General features: G+C 38.1%; 1 protein-coding gene across 1 annotated transcript; it reads right to left on the bottom strand.

Moving 5' to 3' along the window:
- Window positions 1–4,455: 4,455 nt before the first annotated feature.
- LOC135084552 (putative nuclease HARBI1) lies at window positions 4,456–6,235 on the bottom strand. The gene is made up of 5 exons (XM_063979315.1): window positions 5,704–6,235; window positions 5,352–5,633; window positions 4,810–5,197; window positions 4,596–4,729; window positions 4,456–4,506 (listed from the first exon to the last, which is right to left on the bottom strand). The coding sequence occupies exons 1-4, from the start codon at window positions 5,956–5,958 to the stop codon at window positions 4,599–4,601; spliced, it is 1,056 nt and encodes a 351-aa protein (XP_063835385.1). The 5' UTR covers window positions 5,959–6,235; the 3' UTR covers window positions 4,456–4,506; window positions 4,596–4,598.
- Between the last annotated feature and the right edge of the window lie 11,445 nt (window positions 6,236–17,680).

The raw sequence follows: 17,680 nt of genomic DNA, 5'->3' as shown, positions 1-17,680 counted from the left end.
GAGAATTAATGTTGGACGAAGTATCTTCCCGGTATATGACGTACGTTCAAAACTTAGAATGAGTTTTGGTTTTGTGGCCGTCAATAAATCGACATTCATTGAGTTCTAAATTCGTAGGTACCTACTTCTTATTCCGTAGTTTATTAACGTAATTCGTACTAAACTGAATACTTAGATACTCTTTACAGAACTCAACAGACAGCAGATGTGCTGCAACAGCTAACAGACTAGAATTTAAATGAAATTAGGTATTTTCAATTTACCGCGAACTAAATCGCGCAACACACGCTTGTACCTAATTAATTAAAATAATTTAAAAAAAATGTCCTCTAAGTCGTCGTTCAATTGAAATCTTTATCTTTTTACATGTTATGTGACGTAATGGTCATACATAAGTATATTCTTTGTTTTATTGACACTTGACCATATTGTTTAATGCAGTCTCATTAGCAATTTAGGAATACAATAACAATGAATGTCAACATTGACACATCAGTGACCAATCTATTTACATCCTAAACGAAATGGCTGATAGACTAATAGCTCTTAGCGCCACATCTAGCCATCTTTGAGTCACCCATACAGGGTGGAAACGATAAGTGATCTCACTCGATTATTTCTAAACTATACAATATATCGAAAACTGGTTACTGCTCCTGAAAGTGCTTCACGAGCTCTATCAAACGATATCAATAATAGGTTTAATAATACATAATAGTTTAGAAATAATCGAGTCGTTTCCGCCCGGTATAGTTCGTCTGGCAGACGGTCAAACCACACATTAAGATACGGCCCGAATGAGTTTTAAAGTATTGTTAGTCATGTAGACCATTGAGATCATACGTCCAGGAGTTTTCCTGTATCAGCTGTTTTTGTTGTAAATTATTCTAACTGTGACATCAATTTGTTAATAACCTAACCCTGACCTTAGCAGAGCCTTTACAATGGCGACTACATAATGATAAATAGTGTAACTAAAATAAAAAGTTACACGACGATTGAACATTAGTTTAAACTTAATTGACGTATGAAAATGGATTCGAAACGGCAATTTAATTGACAAAATAAAACGAGTCATCCGTTGATGAATAATAGCTATCGAAGGCCTATAAACAAAATGAAGAGGAAAAGTTTAAGTATGAGCATATTCCCTAACTTGACACATAATTATTAATCAGGGACGCTACCTAAGAGAATAATGATCGTTTTCACCATCAATCCCTAATTTTTAAGTGACCCCTATGGTAATACATTACAGTAATTTTGTTTTCATAGGGGTCACTTAAAAATTACGGATTGATGGAAGATACCTATCTAAATACTTAATTTTCGCATACATTTATCTCACATACCTCAATCAGTTCCTTAGTCACGCCGATCTATCATCTGTGAGACAATCATTACAATAGATTGCTAAATAGCTTCTCGATCTTTCCCATCAGGACAATGTGTGCTGTCATTGTTTGGGTGACGCGTGCGCATCGTTTGTGTTGGACTCGTTACATATTGCCGCTGTTGATCTTTGTCTAATTCATACAATGCTGTTGCCAGATGGTAGGGTTTAGTTTAGGTTTCTAGGCACGCTCAGTCATAGACCATCTTTTAATCTTAGCACAATCATAACAAAATAGATGTAGAAAAAGCCCGATGGATAGAAGCCTCCCCCAGTGTGCGCTATAAAGCACAATTTTCAGCTTGTTTCATTTCAAAGAAAACAATTAAAATTTTACATTAGGTTCGGGGAGATGGGAAATTGAAACCTTCCTAAACGCTGGAAAAATAACGCCATAATACAGCATGCACCAACTGCTCCACGTTGCTCAACGAAATACTCGTAGATGGTCGACATGGACAATGTTCGCGATTTTCAGCAAGGAGGGAACGAGAAATATGTAGAAGAAACTTGATTGGAGAAGTATTTTGGCCGTTTCTTCTACAGTGTCTAAATATTGAAAGTTCAAAGCTGTTAGCTTTGCGATACAGTCAAGGAAAACCTTTTCAAGCGTAAATTATTTATAAAAACATTATTTAGGTGCGAGTAAAGAGAAACGTGAAAGTTCCTGTTTTTTAAAGTTCTAAACTTTAATGTACAAATTAACAACAAATTAGTCGTCGCAAATAATACGCCGATCGGGTGATGTCATCGGCAAATCCGAGGCGATAAATTGTTTTAATGATTTGTGACCTTCGGGTGTAAAAACACATTTATTTTATAGTCATTTGCTGTATAAATCAACTTGTCATAAGCTAGACCTTCAATTTAAAGACCAACGGTCTTATTCATAATAAAATGCTAATATAGGTTTAAAACCTACATTAGCTAAAACGTTTGATAGGCTTAAAACACTCTTATAAACCTCTGATAAAAAACGTTATTCATAATCGTTTATAAACCTTTGATAGCTAAAACAGAGTTTAATATTTTCTTTCCACAGACTATACAAAAAGAATGAACGAAAACAGCTTTTTTGGTGATTTAACTTGATGGACCATGTAAAATCATAGACAAATCGCAGAAAAAAAAAACAAAAAATTGGCAGCTGTGACGTTTTACTTACTGACATTGACATTTGGCACGAAAATTTAATAAAGTTTTCGGTTTTTTCGATCAACTCCCAAGTTTTATCAAACTTTTATAAAACTTGGGATTGTATGTTCTGGATTCTGTACCTCTTACCCTGTACTCTGCAATAAGCTCTTACGACGACCCGGCTAGTTACATCGGATACTAATTATGTCCATGACGAAGGAGAACAGACCGCCTAAAAGGCAACGATCAGAAAACTGGTTGGAGGAAGATAAGGTAGTACTTATTTTTAGCCTGATAAAGTGCCTACTAATTTTTGTAGCATGGTTTTATTTATGTTTGACGCCTAGTGTTTGCTTTTCAGTATTTGCTGAAAGAGTTGGTGAAAGAAAGAGTAAATGCAATCGAAAATAAAAATACAGACACTAACACGAATAAACGGAAGGTTGCGGCTTGGGCTGATTTACAAACAACGTTGGTACATCTTTTGATTTCTGCCTTCAATATAAAATTTTGCCTTTACCTGTAATTCAAAATCCTGTCATTTCTTTTTCAGGTTTAATTCAATGTGCGCTGGTATGAACCGCTCCATTACCCAGTTAAAATCGCAATGGAGCCTCATAAAAATCAGTGCGAAGAAAGACAAGACCATTGCTAGGCAGGCTCAAATTAAAACTGGCGGTGGTCCACCATTATCAGTGCCTGACGATAGGGCTGATGATATAGCATCTTGGTTGCCCAATGAATTTGTAGTCGATGTTAACAGATTTGACTCGGACTCAAATAAAAGTGAATTAATTAACATTCAAGAGGAGGAATCAACTCAAAATACGCAAGATCAGGAATTGATAAATAATGAAGAAATCCAATATGAATTGGTGGTACTTGATGAAGAAATAGAAGATACACATGCTTGTACTACTAGAGGCATATTGGAAGATAAAGAAAATAAAAAAGTAGAGGCAAAAGAAAATAAAGCAAAACCTAATTTTAAAGCACCAGCAATCAAAAAAAAAAGGAAACTGTTAAACAAAGAAGGCTTAATTGATTTAAGCAAAGTTAGGATTTCCGAAATTGCAGAAACAGAATCAAAATGCCGGATTGAACTGCATGAAGTTCAAATGGAAAACGAACGGAAGAAAGGGAGAAACTTGGATCTTGAGCATCAATTATTACAGGAAAAACTTAAATATTACACTCACATTAATAAAGAATAATAAGTCTTTTGATGTTAAAGTTTTTCAAGTACTAACAGATTCTAAATAATAAGTTAGTTCCTCCCTTACTTCTGTTTGTTTTTAATTTGTATTTTATGCAGTTCCAATCCGCATTTTGATTGTGTTTCTGCAATATATTTAGACGGCTATGAATATGTTTACTAGTCATAACTTAATAAGAGTTTGAGATTACTATTAACTAGCTGTTGCCCACGACTCCGCCTGCGTAGACTACTATTTCTGTAACCTACAGGATCTGTGCATTTTTCCAGGATAAAAAGAAGCCTATATGTTATTCGAGACTATATAATCTATCTGTTTTAGCAATTTATTTGTTTATAAGAATTGAACTGTGATTTTTAGTAAGTAAGTTTAATAATTGTACTTAAATTAGTGATATAAAGTAAATACACATATGCCTAGTCACAAACATTCGCCTTTATAATAATAGTGTAAATTATGGTTATTTTGTTTTAAATGTAGAAGGTTGATAACCTCCGAATAGAAACGTTTATACTTAAGCAATTTCTTTGTTTTAAAGAATTGAACTGTGATTTTTAATAAGTAAGTTTGTTGAAACTAATTGTACTTAAATTAGTGATATAAAGTAATTTGTTTTGAATTTTTGCAGAATAATTGCTTTTTTTAAGAGAACTACAGGTTTTGTTTTTGTGATAGTAACAAATTGGACTGAAAATTGAAATACAGGTATTTTTCAATCAAATATTCTTTTTATTTTCATTAAGATGCCAGGAACAGTATCTGAAAAATTAAAATACAACATTTTCATGAACTCAAATGACATTACATAAAAGTAAATCGTTGGAATTTATCAAAATGTATTTTAGTACCATTCAAAAATGTTGATTTATAAAATTTTGTAGTATCAACTGCGACCTACGCCTCAACAATGAAGGTCGGTTGTCGTGAACACTGTTCTCCGTCGAAAGTTGCGGAGTTACAGGGACCTGCTCCATATGTTGTTCTGAAAAATATTATGAATTTGTCAACATTTTGTCATAAAGATTTGTATTCCTTATGTACAGTCAAATTGATAACATTTACCTAACAATGTGTCATTCATATCAATGGCTATATTATGTAATACAGCCAATGCTATGATCACAGCTTTTCCATTTTGGAGGCTTACTGGTAAGCCATGGAGTAGGCATTGGAACCGCTGCTTCCACACCCCAAAACACCTTTCAACAGTGTTCCTAGTTGAGATGTGAGCATTATTGTATGCTTCTTCTTCTGGACGACTAGGCCTTAAAATAGGTGTAAATAGATATGGCAGAAGAGGGTAGCCCGAATCGCCAATAAGGCGTCCTCTAAACTGCCTATCCTCAAATCGTTGTTTTATATTGCTCTCCATAAAAATTCGACTGTCATGTGTACTGCCTCGCCATCTAGCCACTATATCCATTATTTTGAGGTCAGCATCACAGACAACCTAAAATAAAAAAAACAGTATCCTGTAGGTAATCCATCCAATAATATAGTGTTGAATGTTGCTAAAATTTAGATCATACAAAGTAAAAATTATAGACATTATTAAAACAAATCTTTCTCTGTTGTAAACTGTATAAAATCAAAATATATTTTACCTGAACATTCAGGGAATAATAGCCTTTTCTATTAATATAGTACTGGGCCATGTCACCTCCGGTTTTTTTAATTTTAATGTGGGTGCAATCTATGGCTCCTATCACCCCAGGAAAATTTTTAATTGCTCTAAATTTGGCACTAATTCTTTCCTGCTCTCCTATAGTGATAGGCATTTTGATGAAGGAATTTGCCTTATTCGCGATTGCATGCGCGACTCTGGCGCATATCCGGCTCACTGTCGGCTGACTTAGGCCATGGAGGTCACCAGCATCATCTTGTACCTGAAAATGTATGAAAATAATTATAGCAGCCACGACAAAGGGATAAAATAAAACACTTTTTTGTGCTTACCTCACGACGTCCCCAACATCTTATGGCCACTAAAACTTGCAGTTCAGGACACGTGCCACCACCTCTAGCGCTCTGAACCAGATCATCTTCCACCAAATCTATGATGGTGCGCACTGTGTCCTTATTGAACCTATATTTTATTTTAAAATTTAGGTCCCGCAAATCGAATGGGTTGCTTCGTTGGCGGTAGAGCTTTCTACGTCGCGCTGGGTCGGCATTATTGGCTAAATGCACAATTGCATTTATAGCATTCATTTTCACAAGCAAGGATCACAGCAAGGATATTTTGAATAAATAAACCAACGAAGTGACATTCATATGAAATGACATTTATAAAAGTTAGGTTAAAATAGGTTTATTAGAGCTTTAAACAAGGCCCGAGCTCTCGATAACTTATCACACAGTTATAAGAGGATTTTAGCGCTAAATGACGATTATGAATAACAATTTTTATCAAACGTTTTATAAACCTCTAATAAGCATTTGATAAAATGTGAAAAATGATTATGAATAAGACCGCAAAAGTATTCGATAGAGCAGCGGCAGACATAAGATTTATTTTGGAGTAAGTAAGCGGCTAATTCCCATTTTCACCATCAATCCCTAATTTTCAAGTGACCCCTATATAAACAAAATGCCTGAACCATAGAGGTCACTTATTAATAAGGGATTGATGGTGAAAACGGGCATAAATCATTGGGGGATGTCTATATTCAGCAGTGGACGTCTTGTGACGATGGTGATAATGAAGTATGCTGCAGGTATACGAGCCTTCGTCAACTAACACCACTTTTAATGGGATCCGCGCGGTTTCAGTCACTGGATTGTTTTTTTTTCTATTCCGGCAACTGAACTCAATTTTTTCACCAATAATTTGTCAAGTTACTTTATCGGGAATCAGAATCCCTGGCTTAAGAATGGATTAAGATCTGTTTTGAAGAGTTCAAAGCCGAGATCGACGGCTCTTCTTCTTTTGTTAATGGCGATGAACTCAGTGTTTTTTCGCCACAGGGCACACTATTCACTGTTCCGCCAATGTCACGTGTGCCATCGGCTTGTAAAATTTATTTTCAATCAAATAATAATACAATAATCAGAAATTATATAATGGCTGCTTCATTATAGTGCCCCAAGTGACCTACTAATGATTTAGTCCGGTGAACTTGATTGACTCAGCTCAAGATCATTTTGTCCCGCGTGGGAGACGAGTGGGCTCGTCTAGGTGAGCGACGTATGATGCATTGTGTACACAACTGATTGATGCGATGGAATACTTAGGTGTTGCGAATTATAATAATTTTGTTGTGGAATGTCAAATTTAATATTGGATTTATTTTACATAGTTCAAAAAGTGCTGAAATTAAGACTGAATTTTCTCAGTGATGTCAACATTTCATGCTGCTATCTATGATAGATTTCATGAAATCTATATTAATGTCACTGCTTTATAGGCTGGCTATAGGTAGTGACTTTCTTTGAATAAATTTTTTTTCGAGTACGACCTCTCTAGCATTAATCCCATCACATCCATTAATTTTCAGACAGTTTAAGTAAAGAAATATGTCCCAAGATAAAGTAGTAGGAGCAACGACCCTCTAAATTTACTAGAGGTAAATGGGGGATTGAGCATACATTCCCCATGCTGGCAAAGCGGGTTGAGGAGTTAGTCGCCTCTTAGGACATCCATGGGAACTTTTATACTAAAACCAACTACAGAAGTTGTTAACATTATTCCAAACAAATACTGCTGATGATTTAAGAGTAAAACTACAATCAAAACACTCCGTTTTTGAGTGTCTGACAGTCTGCGTCTGATGTCACCGGCGCAAAAACCAATGCACACGTCTGACAACCCGTTTTATTGCGACTCTCGGCATTAGGTATTCCGAGGTGTTGTTATGACCTCATATTAATGCACTACGTTTTGCCCCCGGCTTCGCTCGTTTTAATTTTTGTTTTAAAAAACGAACATACTTCGGGATTGAGTTACATATTCTACTTCATCATCATCATCAGCCACAGGATGTCTACTGCTGAACATAGGCCTCCTCCAATGACTTCCACATCGCACGGTTGGTAGCCTGCATCCAGCGCCTTCCTGCTACCTTTATCGGGTCAGGTTCTACTTCAAATATGCCTAGCATCCAGGATCCAGCTCTAGAAATCACAAAGGAAGAACAAGAAGAAATTATATGGAGAAACTTGTAGAAACTTTTTCTACAAACAACATTGGATTATACTTGTTGATGAACATTGATAATATCAATGCAAAAGGTGGAGGCAGCAAAAAGTTAAGTTTTATTTGAGGGAGCAGTAAAGCACAAGTATTTACTGAGTTCGTCGTGTAAATCCATTCTGTTGGAAATTTAATGATGATTGATTACTTATCAATAATAGATTTTATTTTTTACGTGGTCAGAAAAGGTAAATCACATCCAAACAGTTTTTGAATGAAATTAGTAATGCGCAAACTAGTATTTTTTTAAGTAAATGTTTTTTAATCTTTTTTGTCGACTTCTTGCTGTTTTTCTTGTCTCCATCTACTGTTTGTATTTATGTCTGTTTATATTCGTGTTTGTATCTTTTTAAGCCGATAAGATTTATATTTGATCATTTAAGCGCAAATCAAGCATCTATCAATAACTCGTTTTGCCGTTAATATTTTTTTCATAATCAAGGATGTAAGTAAGAAGCTTATAGACATAAATTTTTAATGCCAAATGAACGTAATTCGGGGCTAAATAAATATCTCCCGGACAATTACAATATTTGGGAGAGCAAAATCCCCTTACTGAGTTCATAAAAGCCTTAAAATATAATGTCTGAGTTTCGTGAGCAGCTTTTTCTCAGCACTGGCACATTTAGTGTTCCGAAGCAGTAGATAAAAAAATAAATGACTTTTATGAGCTTTCCGCTCCGCCTTGGTGGAACCAGGCCTACTGATGGAGCATCGCGATTTCGCGACTTCATGCATTCGGACGCGATCGGAATCGCGTTTTAGCAACTGACGCAACTGACGCAACTGTCGAGCTTCCGAAAAGCAACTCAATTGCCACGTTTGGCGTTTTTGAGTGTGCGATGTGGAATGAGTGGTCGCTGCATTTAGCTTTTAAAAAGCTGTAAAATCGCTGAAGTGGCATGTGTGTTGTGGCGTTAAACCTTTTCAGTATCTTTTGTGTACATTTTATTATTATTATTCTGATTTTTTGTAAACTATGTAAGTGTGATACTGAATAAACATGTTTCCTTTCTTTCTTAATTGAAGCAAATCACAAAATTACTAATAGTAATCCATATCACAAGCTCGTGCGCAGTGCGGCTCGCAAGGACGCGATAAACATCGCTTCCGCGCCCGATTTACAAAGACATTCAACTTGAACTCAGGCGCAGGTTATAACAGTTTTTACGCCGCCATATTTCAATTCGAGGAGCGAGGAAATACTTGATGCGAGACATCATCAAGTTGAGAATTTATTGAACAAAGATTTGTGTCGACATTCCTTCTACCCGCACAAAGCGCTTCGCTAAGGCTATGGTCTCCTATCAAACTCTATATGCGGCTTACGTTACGACACACGTCAGCGTCAAACGTTCCTTTCGACGTCCATAGTGTTCATGCGACAACGTCAACGTTTGAAAGAGACCACAACAGTACATTTATATAGAAGCTGTGCAGGACTATTTATGATCCGGCTAAAAACTGTACGGAACTGTCGGAGGCCAGATAACTGATGACTGGAGTGAATGAGCGGAGTGGGCTGTACGGATGCGGTGAAACGGAGAGCGGTGAACTGTAGACTGTAGAAGCTCCGCTGACGGTGTCTCCAATCGCTGCACTACTATACTATAATCGGTGGTGGATCGTTGCCACGTCTTCGTACCTCGTGGCTTCTATACTATGTGCGGTGTGACGCTATAAACGGTAAACACGGTGCGGTCGATGTCACACGCTGTAGGAGTCCGGTCTATGTGGTATCCGAAGTCGCGATGCTATACGGTGTCCGAGGTCTATGCTGTAGTCGTTGTACTATTCACTATCTTCACTATGCGCTCTTGAGACTCTTGCGTAGACTATTCTTCGCTGTACTATCGGAGACTATTCTCTTCGGTTTACTTCAGAAGACTATGCTTGGTGCGGCCCGGCAGCCGGTTTATATACCCATAAAATCCCGCCTATTTTCTAGAACAATTCGCGGGCCGCCCGTATTCGGGAATACGCAAGTACTTACTCGAACTCGCGGGAGTCGTAAACAAACTATAAGGCGTCCGGATATGAGCCTTATTTCGTAGATCGTAAGGGCGGTTATCGCGGGCGCGCGTACTATCGCTGTCCTTTGCGCGCTCGCGCTGTCTCTGTCTTTTTAGGTACTTGCCGAGCGCCGATTACATATCTATAGCTATAGGTGCGTATATGTATTTACTGCGGTTTCTTTTGATATTTTAGGGTTCGGTAAGACGAATCTGTAGTCGTCCTGCACAGAAGCATTGTGAAGCCTACGGTGTTTATTGCAGACCAAAGCCTAACTCTTTTATGTTGTGAGAACTAGAATTAAAACTCAGTGGCTGCTAGTGTTTTCCTCGAACAAACCTAATGTTTGCAAAATTTTTCAAGACAATTGTGCATAGACAACCTACAAATTGACATATCCTGGGACAGAACTGCACAAAATGAAGTAGGTAGGTACCAGGCTACCAAGGTATGATCACATAATATGTTATTCATAATGAACTCAAGGCAAGTAACTTTAACAACAAGCGTATTCCAACTTAAAGATACGTTTCTGAGAAATTGTATCATAACATAGAGGTCAGAACAACACATGTTACCTCGATTATTGTCATGATAACAATAATGTAGACCTCAAGTCGCACATTTACTTGGACATGATTAATAATCCAAATAATTCACAGTTATCTTTTTAATAATAATTGATAACGAAGAAACTTAACTAAAGTAAGAATGAGCTGGTTTTCCCAGAAAAGGACTTTTTACTGGAATCTGGTGACGAGAAGTTATGATAGGCCGATAACCTATGTATACGATACTTTACTGAGCATAAGCGGTCAAAAATGATCATGAGACAAAGTTAAAGTATTCTGGCCAACCAATCTTCATTCGGCAAAGCATTCTTATAAAATAAAATAATGATTGTTACAATATAATATGTCCTGAAGTAAATACAGAAGGCTTACAAATATCAATCCATATCACTCGAGTTTATGACGGTGAAGATGCCTTTAAAGTTTTGCACTAATGGTTCTCTGATCCCATGTTCAGCAGAGCTAATGATAGTACATTTTTTTATCCAAAACAAGGCAGGTATTTCACCGCAATCGCACCTGGTGTTAAATGAGATGCAGTCTAGGATGGTACATATCTGCCCTGTAAATGCCTATTCACTCTCGCCTTTAAAATGCCCGGATCATAGTGAAGATCACAGTCTACCATATCACATGTGTGACTTTTTATACATCAACGACCTACCTAATTTCCACTGTGACAAACAACCAGAGCAGTCCCGGCCTTGCAACACAACAGACAGACAACGAGGCGGAATCGCAACATTTTTATGTAACCGACTCATAAATTATCGCGCTTTACGGACACCACTTACTGATCTTAGCACTTCCTCATAGCTAGGTGTGTTGGTGCAATACTGTCTTTGTGTTAGATCATTTGTGTGGAAAAGTGTTGTTTACTAATGAGATAAATTATATCTAATAGTGCAAGTGTATGACCAGCGTGGGGAGTGGAAGTCAAATCCTGCATCATCATCATCATCATTTCAGCCACAGGACTTCCACTGCTGAACTGAACATAAGCCTCTCCCAAAGATTTTAAAATCTTGATGAAAGCCGCTACCAATCAGGCGATATGGAAATCCTCTATGTTCCTGGTAAGAAAGTAGAGACCTGCTCTTGCAGTGGAGATTAAAAATGACCTAATGATATATTTATGGTGATACTAATGTGTATTAAATAGTTCAACACAATCTAAATGCATGCTATAACTTTAAATGTCCAACAATAAACCTGGATGAAAATATATTCGTGTTACACAACGAAGACATTAAACTGTTGTTACACTGCAGCACTGGTCGTAGTAAAATGTACTCTATTCTCACAGTATACTAAGAGCCAGTAACTCTTCGAACATCAATTTCAGTTTACCTTGGTATGATTTCTTCTGGTTTGTGTTAGGTATGGTTGAGATGACTACAGAATTGTTCATTTTACAGGCTTTGTGATTATCTTATGGCAAGAAATAAGAGCCGGAACTAACTCAGGCAGTTTATTCGTTCGTTTCAGCCGAATGACGTCCAAAGGATTTCCACAACGACCGGTCCTGCGCCTAGGGCATGGATACCGGTATACCGGTATACCGAAATACCGGTATACCGGTCAAAATTTTCGGTATTTTGATACCGGTATTTAAGGGGAAAATACCGGTATTTCGGTTTTTCGAAAAAAGTGATCTAATTTTGCAATATCGGCAGTTTTTCAACTAATGGAAAGTCATTAATAGGTTTTACACCATCTCTTTTTGTTTTTATACTTATTTTTAATATTGATTCAGATGATAATGATTCGAATCATCATATCGATTCCAATAATCGATTGAGTCAAGTCAGTTCTGCTGATATCATTGAAGCGAGCACGAGCATCTTAATAAGCACGAAAATATACGTAATAATTAATGACCCTCTCTACGTCCAATGGCTCGTCACCACACGGCTTCCAAATCTTGAAAAGGGCCGTCTTAACCAGCGTCACAGAATAAGTAATAGTACAGGTACAGAAGGATTACTCCGCAAGACGATTTAAATAAATGCGAGTCTTGCTGCCACGCGATACAGTGGAATTCAGCTCGCACAGCACTACGTACCTACAATTTTATTCACCTACAAGTTTTGTCTCTTTCTATCGCGTGCCTCTGAACTCTTCTTACGCTGTTAGGGTTGCTGTCTAGTGAAAAATTAATTAATCTACTTATATGTAATGAGGTGCCTACGTAAATGTAGGTAAGTACGCATTCATCATGGAAAACCTTGGGAGAGGCCTTTGTCCAGCAGTGGACGTCATTTGGCTGAACGAACGAACGCATTCTGAGCAGTAGTCATGGTAGATTAGGTTCCTATACTATCCTAAGAATTATTGATTACCTACATGGCCAACATACCTTTCAGCATCTTTGGGAAGCGAAAAAAAGATAAATCCGGTGTAGATTTCTTTTCGAATTTAAACACCCGAACCCCGCACAATATTTATTTCTCTTTATGTCCATTTTTAAATAATACTTCGATCATAGAATTAGGTACATACTACAACGCACGCCAGCGTCCTGACGGGCGCGCGCGTGACACTCGACTGATATAATACCCGCCGGCGGGGCGCTTCGCTGTAGGTAATTATCGGATGTACCGCGCGGAGTGAGCCAGGCCTGCCAGCGTATCCCTGTCAAGCCACACGAGTTGGATTTGCCTATCCTTGTTCCCAGCCGATCCTTAACTACGGTTGCTGAAACTCTTCCCAGCACTCTCTTGAACGACTCTGTGTTATCTACTATGGCTGCTCCTCTTCCTTGCACCCTACTGCACGACTGCGTTGCCTAGCCGTATACCTGGTCCAAGGTTCGACGCCACGAAATCAACTTTGTACGCGTGAAAATAGTTTGAATACTATTTCCCGTGCTTGCAACATTTTTCTTTACTGCTTCGCCCCTATTAGACGTAGCGTGATCGTATAATAATATTCTATAGCCTTCCACAATTTACGAGCTATCCCACACAAAAATAATTATTTAAATCAAACTAGTAGTTCCTGAGATTAGTGCATTCAAACAAACAAACTCTTCAGCGTTTTAATATGAAACTGTTGTTGTTGATTATTGGAGTAGAACTTGGACCAGGCATAAGAATAGGCAACGCAGTCGTACAGGAGGGTGCAAGGAAGAGGGGCAGCCACAGTAGATAACACGAAAGTCGTTCAAGAGAGAGCAAGGAAGAGGCGCAGCAACCGTAGTAAAGGAACGGCTGGGATGAATAAGGATAGGCGAATCCAACTCGCGAGGCTTGACAGGAATACGCTGGTTAAGGTGGCCCTTTTCAAGGCTTGGGAGCCAGCGGGTGACGAGCCATTGAACTAAGGCCCAGTTTTTTGATTCGTAGTTAAAATAACCAATAGTCAAATTTGACAGATGTCAAGTGACAAGTGGTTAAATTTCAGAAAAAAATGTTTTTCGAACAATGGTTAGCTTGACTTTTAGTACATTTTTTAACTATTAGTTAACATTTTGTTAATATTTAACCATTAGTAGCAAAATTTAACAATTTGTTATTTTAACTATGAATCAAAAAACTGGGCCTTAGAGAGGGTCATTAGTTATACGCATATTTTTTACTTTGTCGAAGATAAGCACGAAAACGGTTTGTCTAAAATATATGAATTTCGTCTTATTCAATGTAGGATTAAATGCCCTTCACCTGCCATGAAGATCAATTTTCTATACTGCATGTCCTTTATTTATACGGTATAACCATAAAACCGGAAAAATGCCCCTTTCGGGGGGCCCCACCACACCTCCGTCGAAGTCGAAAACTTAGGATAGTCTTAATGAGCAACAAATGAAGCTATTAAAACAAAACCTTTAGGAATTATTTCCGATTTGATTAATTTTCACGTCTTATTCTACTGGCCTATTAATAACTTTTCGCAAACGAGACTTACTAATCGTTCTTGGAAACATTTAAACAGTAAATAGCAGTACCTCAAGAAATACCGAAAAAATACCGAAATTTCGGTATACCGGTAATTGAAATTTCAATACCGGTATCAATACCGGTATAAAACTTATTCCGGTATTCCATGCCCTACCTGCGCCGCAAGTTTCCAGTGTATTAATGTAAAAAACAGCAAACATCAAATAGCACATGGTGGTAAGGCTTGTTCTAAGTCCGCCTGGCTAGCTACTACCATCTTACCCGTCTTTCGCCATAACAGATGTTAACAGCATTGTTGTGTTCCGGCAGTTAGAGGTAAGACACCCAGTTCCTCCGTGGTTGAGGATTCCGGGTGAAGCTCGCTTCCACCTTAGGCCTGATCGTCACTTACCATCAGGTGAGATACAGGCCAAGAGCTTCCTCGTTGTGGATAAAAAAATGCACGTCTAAGTGTTGTGCACACTTGACCTTCTGTATTCTCATTTCATTACACTGTTACCTTTTGTCGTAAGCTAATCATCTGGCCGCGGGCCAGTTCCGTGTGACGGCGGGTCACATCAGTCGCCTCAACCTTGTCCATTGAGACGACGCTATTTCAATCTGCCACTATTGACACCCGTCTATTTGCACGACATAATCTCGGGCCAATTAACTTTTTGTATGAGATCATAGCTTTTATTTTTAGAGCAACAACTTTTCGCTTTCGGGTAAACGAACTGTCGAGAGAAAAACATTTGTGGTAGGAAATGATGTTTTTTTGACGGACCGTTTTGTTGACAATCCGAATAACATTTGTAATGGCTTGAGGTTCACATTTAGGAAAAACTAGTTTAGCTAGTTTATTGTTCAAAACAGCAGAGTAAAGTAAATAAAGCGATTGATCAAACCAAAATTCGCGTCGACATTTTTTACACCACAATGGCTATCACTTGCACAAATCGTCTTTTTTGCAAGCAGGTGTACTTCTCAGTTCAATATCCCTAAAGAGTACCAACATGATCGCAAACAGCTCGTTTTGGTTACTTTTTGACTTTCCAATAATTTGGGGGCCATCTGCGCGGCTGCATCGGGCCATCTGCCGCGATTTATATTTAGCGGCGCGTGCGCACCTGCTTCCGACCCTCGGAGGGTCGGGAGAGGGACCGCTTTCGTTTGGGAGTGACGACTTTGTTACACTAACAAGCACAACAAAGTACCCTAGGTACTTAAGCTAAGAAGAATTGCCATCGTCACTGCAAGCAGTTGAACGTAAGCCTCTCTCCAAGGAGCGTCACAAAGCGTAATATCTTTTCATAAAGGTTACTAAACCTTTGTTTGTAACCTGTCATCCGCTTTGCAACGGAGGGAAGTCGAACCTTAACTTCGAACTCCTCCTATGTTCTTCTGATTAATTTCGTTGCGGGTCCAATGACAGTTTAACTTTCCCCCGGGACCTATAACCCTCCTTCTGGCGCAGTCGGGTAAAAACTAAAACCGTTTAATGATACCGATAAAAATGTTTGTTTACATGATCTGAAGGTTTAGGTAACTGCCGCATGCGCCCGTGCTGTAACGTAATTTTAGAGTTTTAGTTAAATTCTGAAGGGTTTTTATTTCAAAGTTACATTTGAACGAAAGTGGATGACGTAGTCTAGGAACTAGGTATGTGATGAGCCAATTAACTATTGTTTGTTTACATCGAGTGACCTGCCAGGTGATAGCCAGACGGTTCAAAGACTGAACTACCACGTCACACCATAGTAGCGAATAAGTTTATCGTCGATAAAAACGTACAAAGGTCAGCACTATCCCACAGGTTTCCCCCACTGAATAAATTTACAGAAAAACTTAGTTCTGTAGGTGAAATTGACAAATAACTTTCAACCTTGTCAGTGTATGAATAGAGTAATAAATATCAGATCATCGATAGCTGGTATTAATTGCAACTAATACATCATTAGAGAACTGCACCTGTTTGCCTGTCTGTCAGTTTACTTTCTTCCCAATAGGGACTTTTCAAAGCAATTCAATTTTCTTAGCATGTAATGTATGTGCTGTGGTGATTTAATGGGGTGATTTTGAGATTTATGACGTGACACTGACGTCTTATTGTCAGCAACCACAAAGGTGCAACCCATTGACAGCACTCAACCCCAAGGTTTATAACTTTTTATACCGTGTAATGACTATGCTCACGTGACATTGGCAAACGTGGAAACACAATAGCCATAGAGGAGAAGAAGAACCCATTGACAAATCTTCAGGTGTTGCCATGATTGCCACATTATTAAATGCTACTACTTAATATAAAATGAGTCAATTAATTTATCACGCAAGCAAACCCGCGGGCAGACACACTAACCAATGCAGAAAGGTGCAACGGTCGCTACGTCACAGCAACAGATGTTCGATGCGTTTGCGCATACGATATGCTTGCACCAAATTGAACTTTATGCCCTGGACTTAAGGAGCCGGAAATGTAGCTCGATGTAAACATACGGGCTGGTTTTTGTGCAGGTTCAGCCAGTAATAGTAGCTTTTTATTGGGATGGCGTGTGTCACTTAACACTATGGAGTCAAGATGTGACTTCGTTTTTATTTTTAAGGAGAAAAGGGCACTCCCATATAAGTATTTAAAGATTCATAGAGTTATGTAGGGAGGTAGTAGGTATATCAACATAAAGGACATTCAGTCTATGCAAGAATATTATAGGAATTTTAAATTATACGCAACGTTCGTCGTTGCACTAGACTCCAGTGGAATTAGTTGCAGACGAAGTGGTTTTATTATTTTCAGATCAGCTATAGCTTTAACAAAGCTTTTGTAGACGATTTTAAGTATTATACGGTTAAGAAAAAAATACTCAATCGATATCATAAAAAACAACGGTATAAATCTGTCTTAACTATCTTAGTCATTATGATGTTAATTTCGCTGTATCTAAGTAATTAATGCAGATACTTAGGCGAAAAGTTTTAGGGAAACTATACATATAAAGTGCGAATTCACATCGAAAATTATCTTGTCAGCCCATAAATTGAGAGGAATCCAAATTAACCAAACCACTTCCAAATCACTATATTTGCTAATTAGCAACCTGCTATGCTCATGTCAAGTCAAATTCACACTTAAACGTGATCGCCTACGTCACTTGAGGCTAAATCCGAATATTACCTCATGCTTCCAGCTCAGAGCGTCGTCCGATTTGTAATGTTTGGTCACTTGGGCACACTACTTAGCACTTAGCATGTAAAGAACTTACTTTGATGCCCGCCCA

The sequence above is a fragment of the Ostrinia nubilalis genome, chromosome 26 (assembly GCF_963855985.1).
Source record: "Ostrinia nubilalis chromosome 26, ilOstNubi1.1, whole genome shotgun sequence".
NCBI lineage: Eukaryota > Metazoa > Arthropoda > Insecta > Lepidoptera > Crambidae > Ostrinia > Ostrinia nubilalis.
This window is presented reverse-complemented; position numbering and strand designations above follow the sequence as displayed.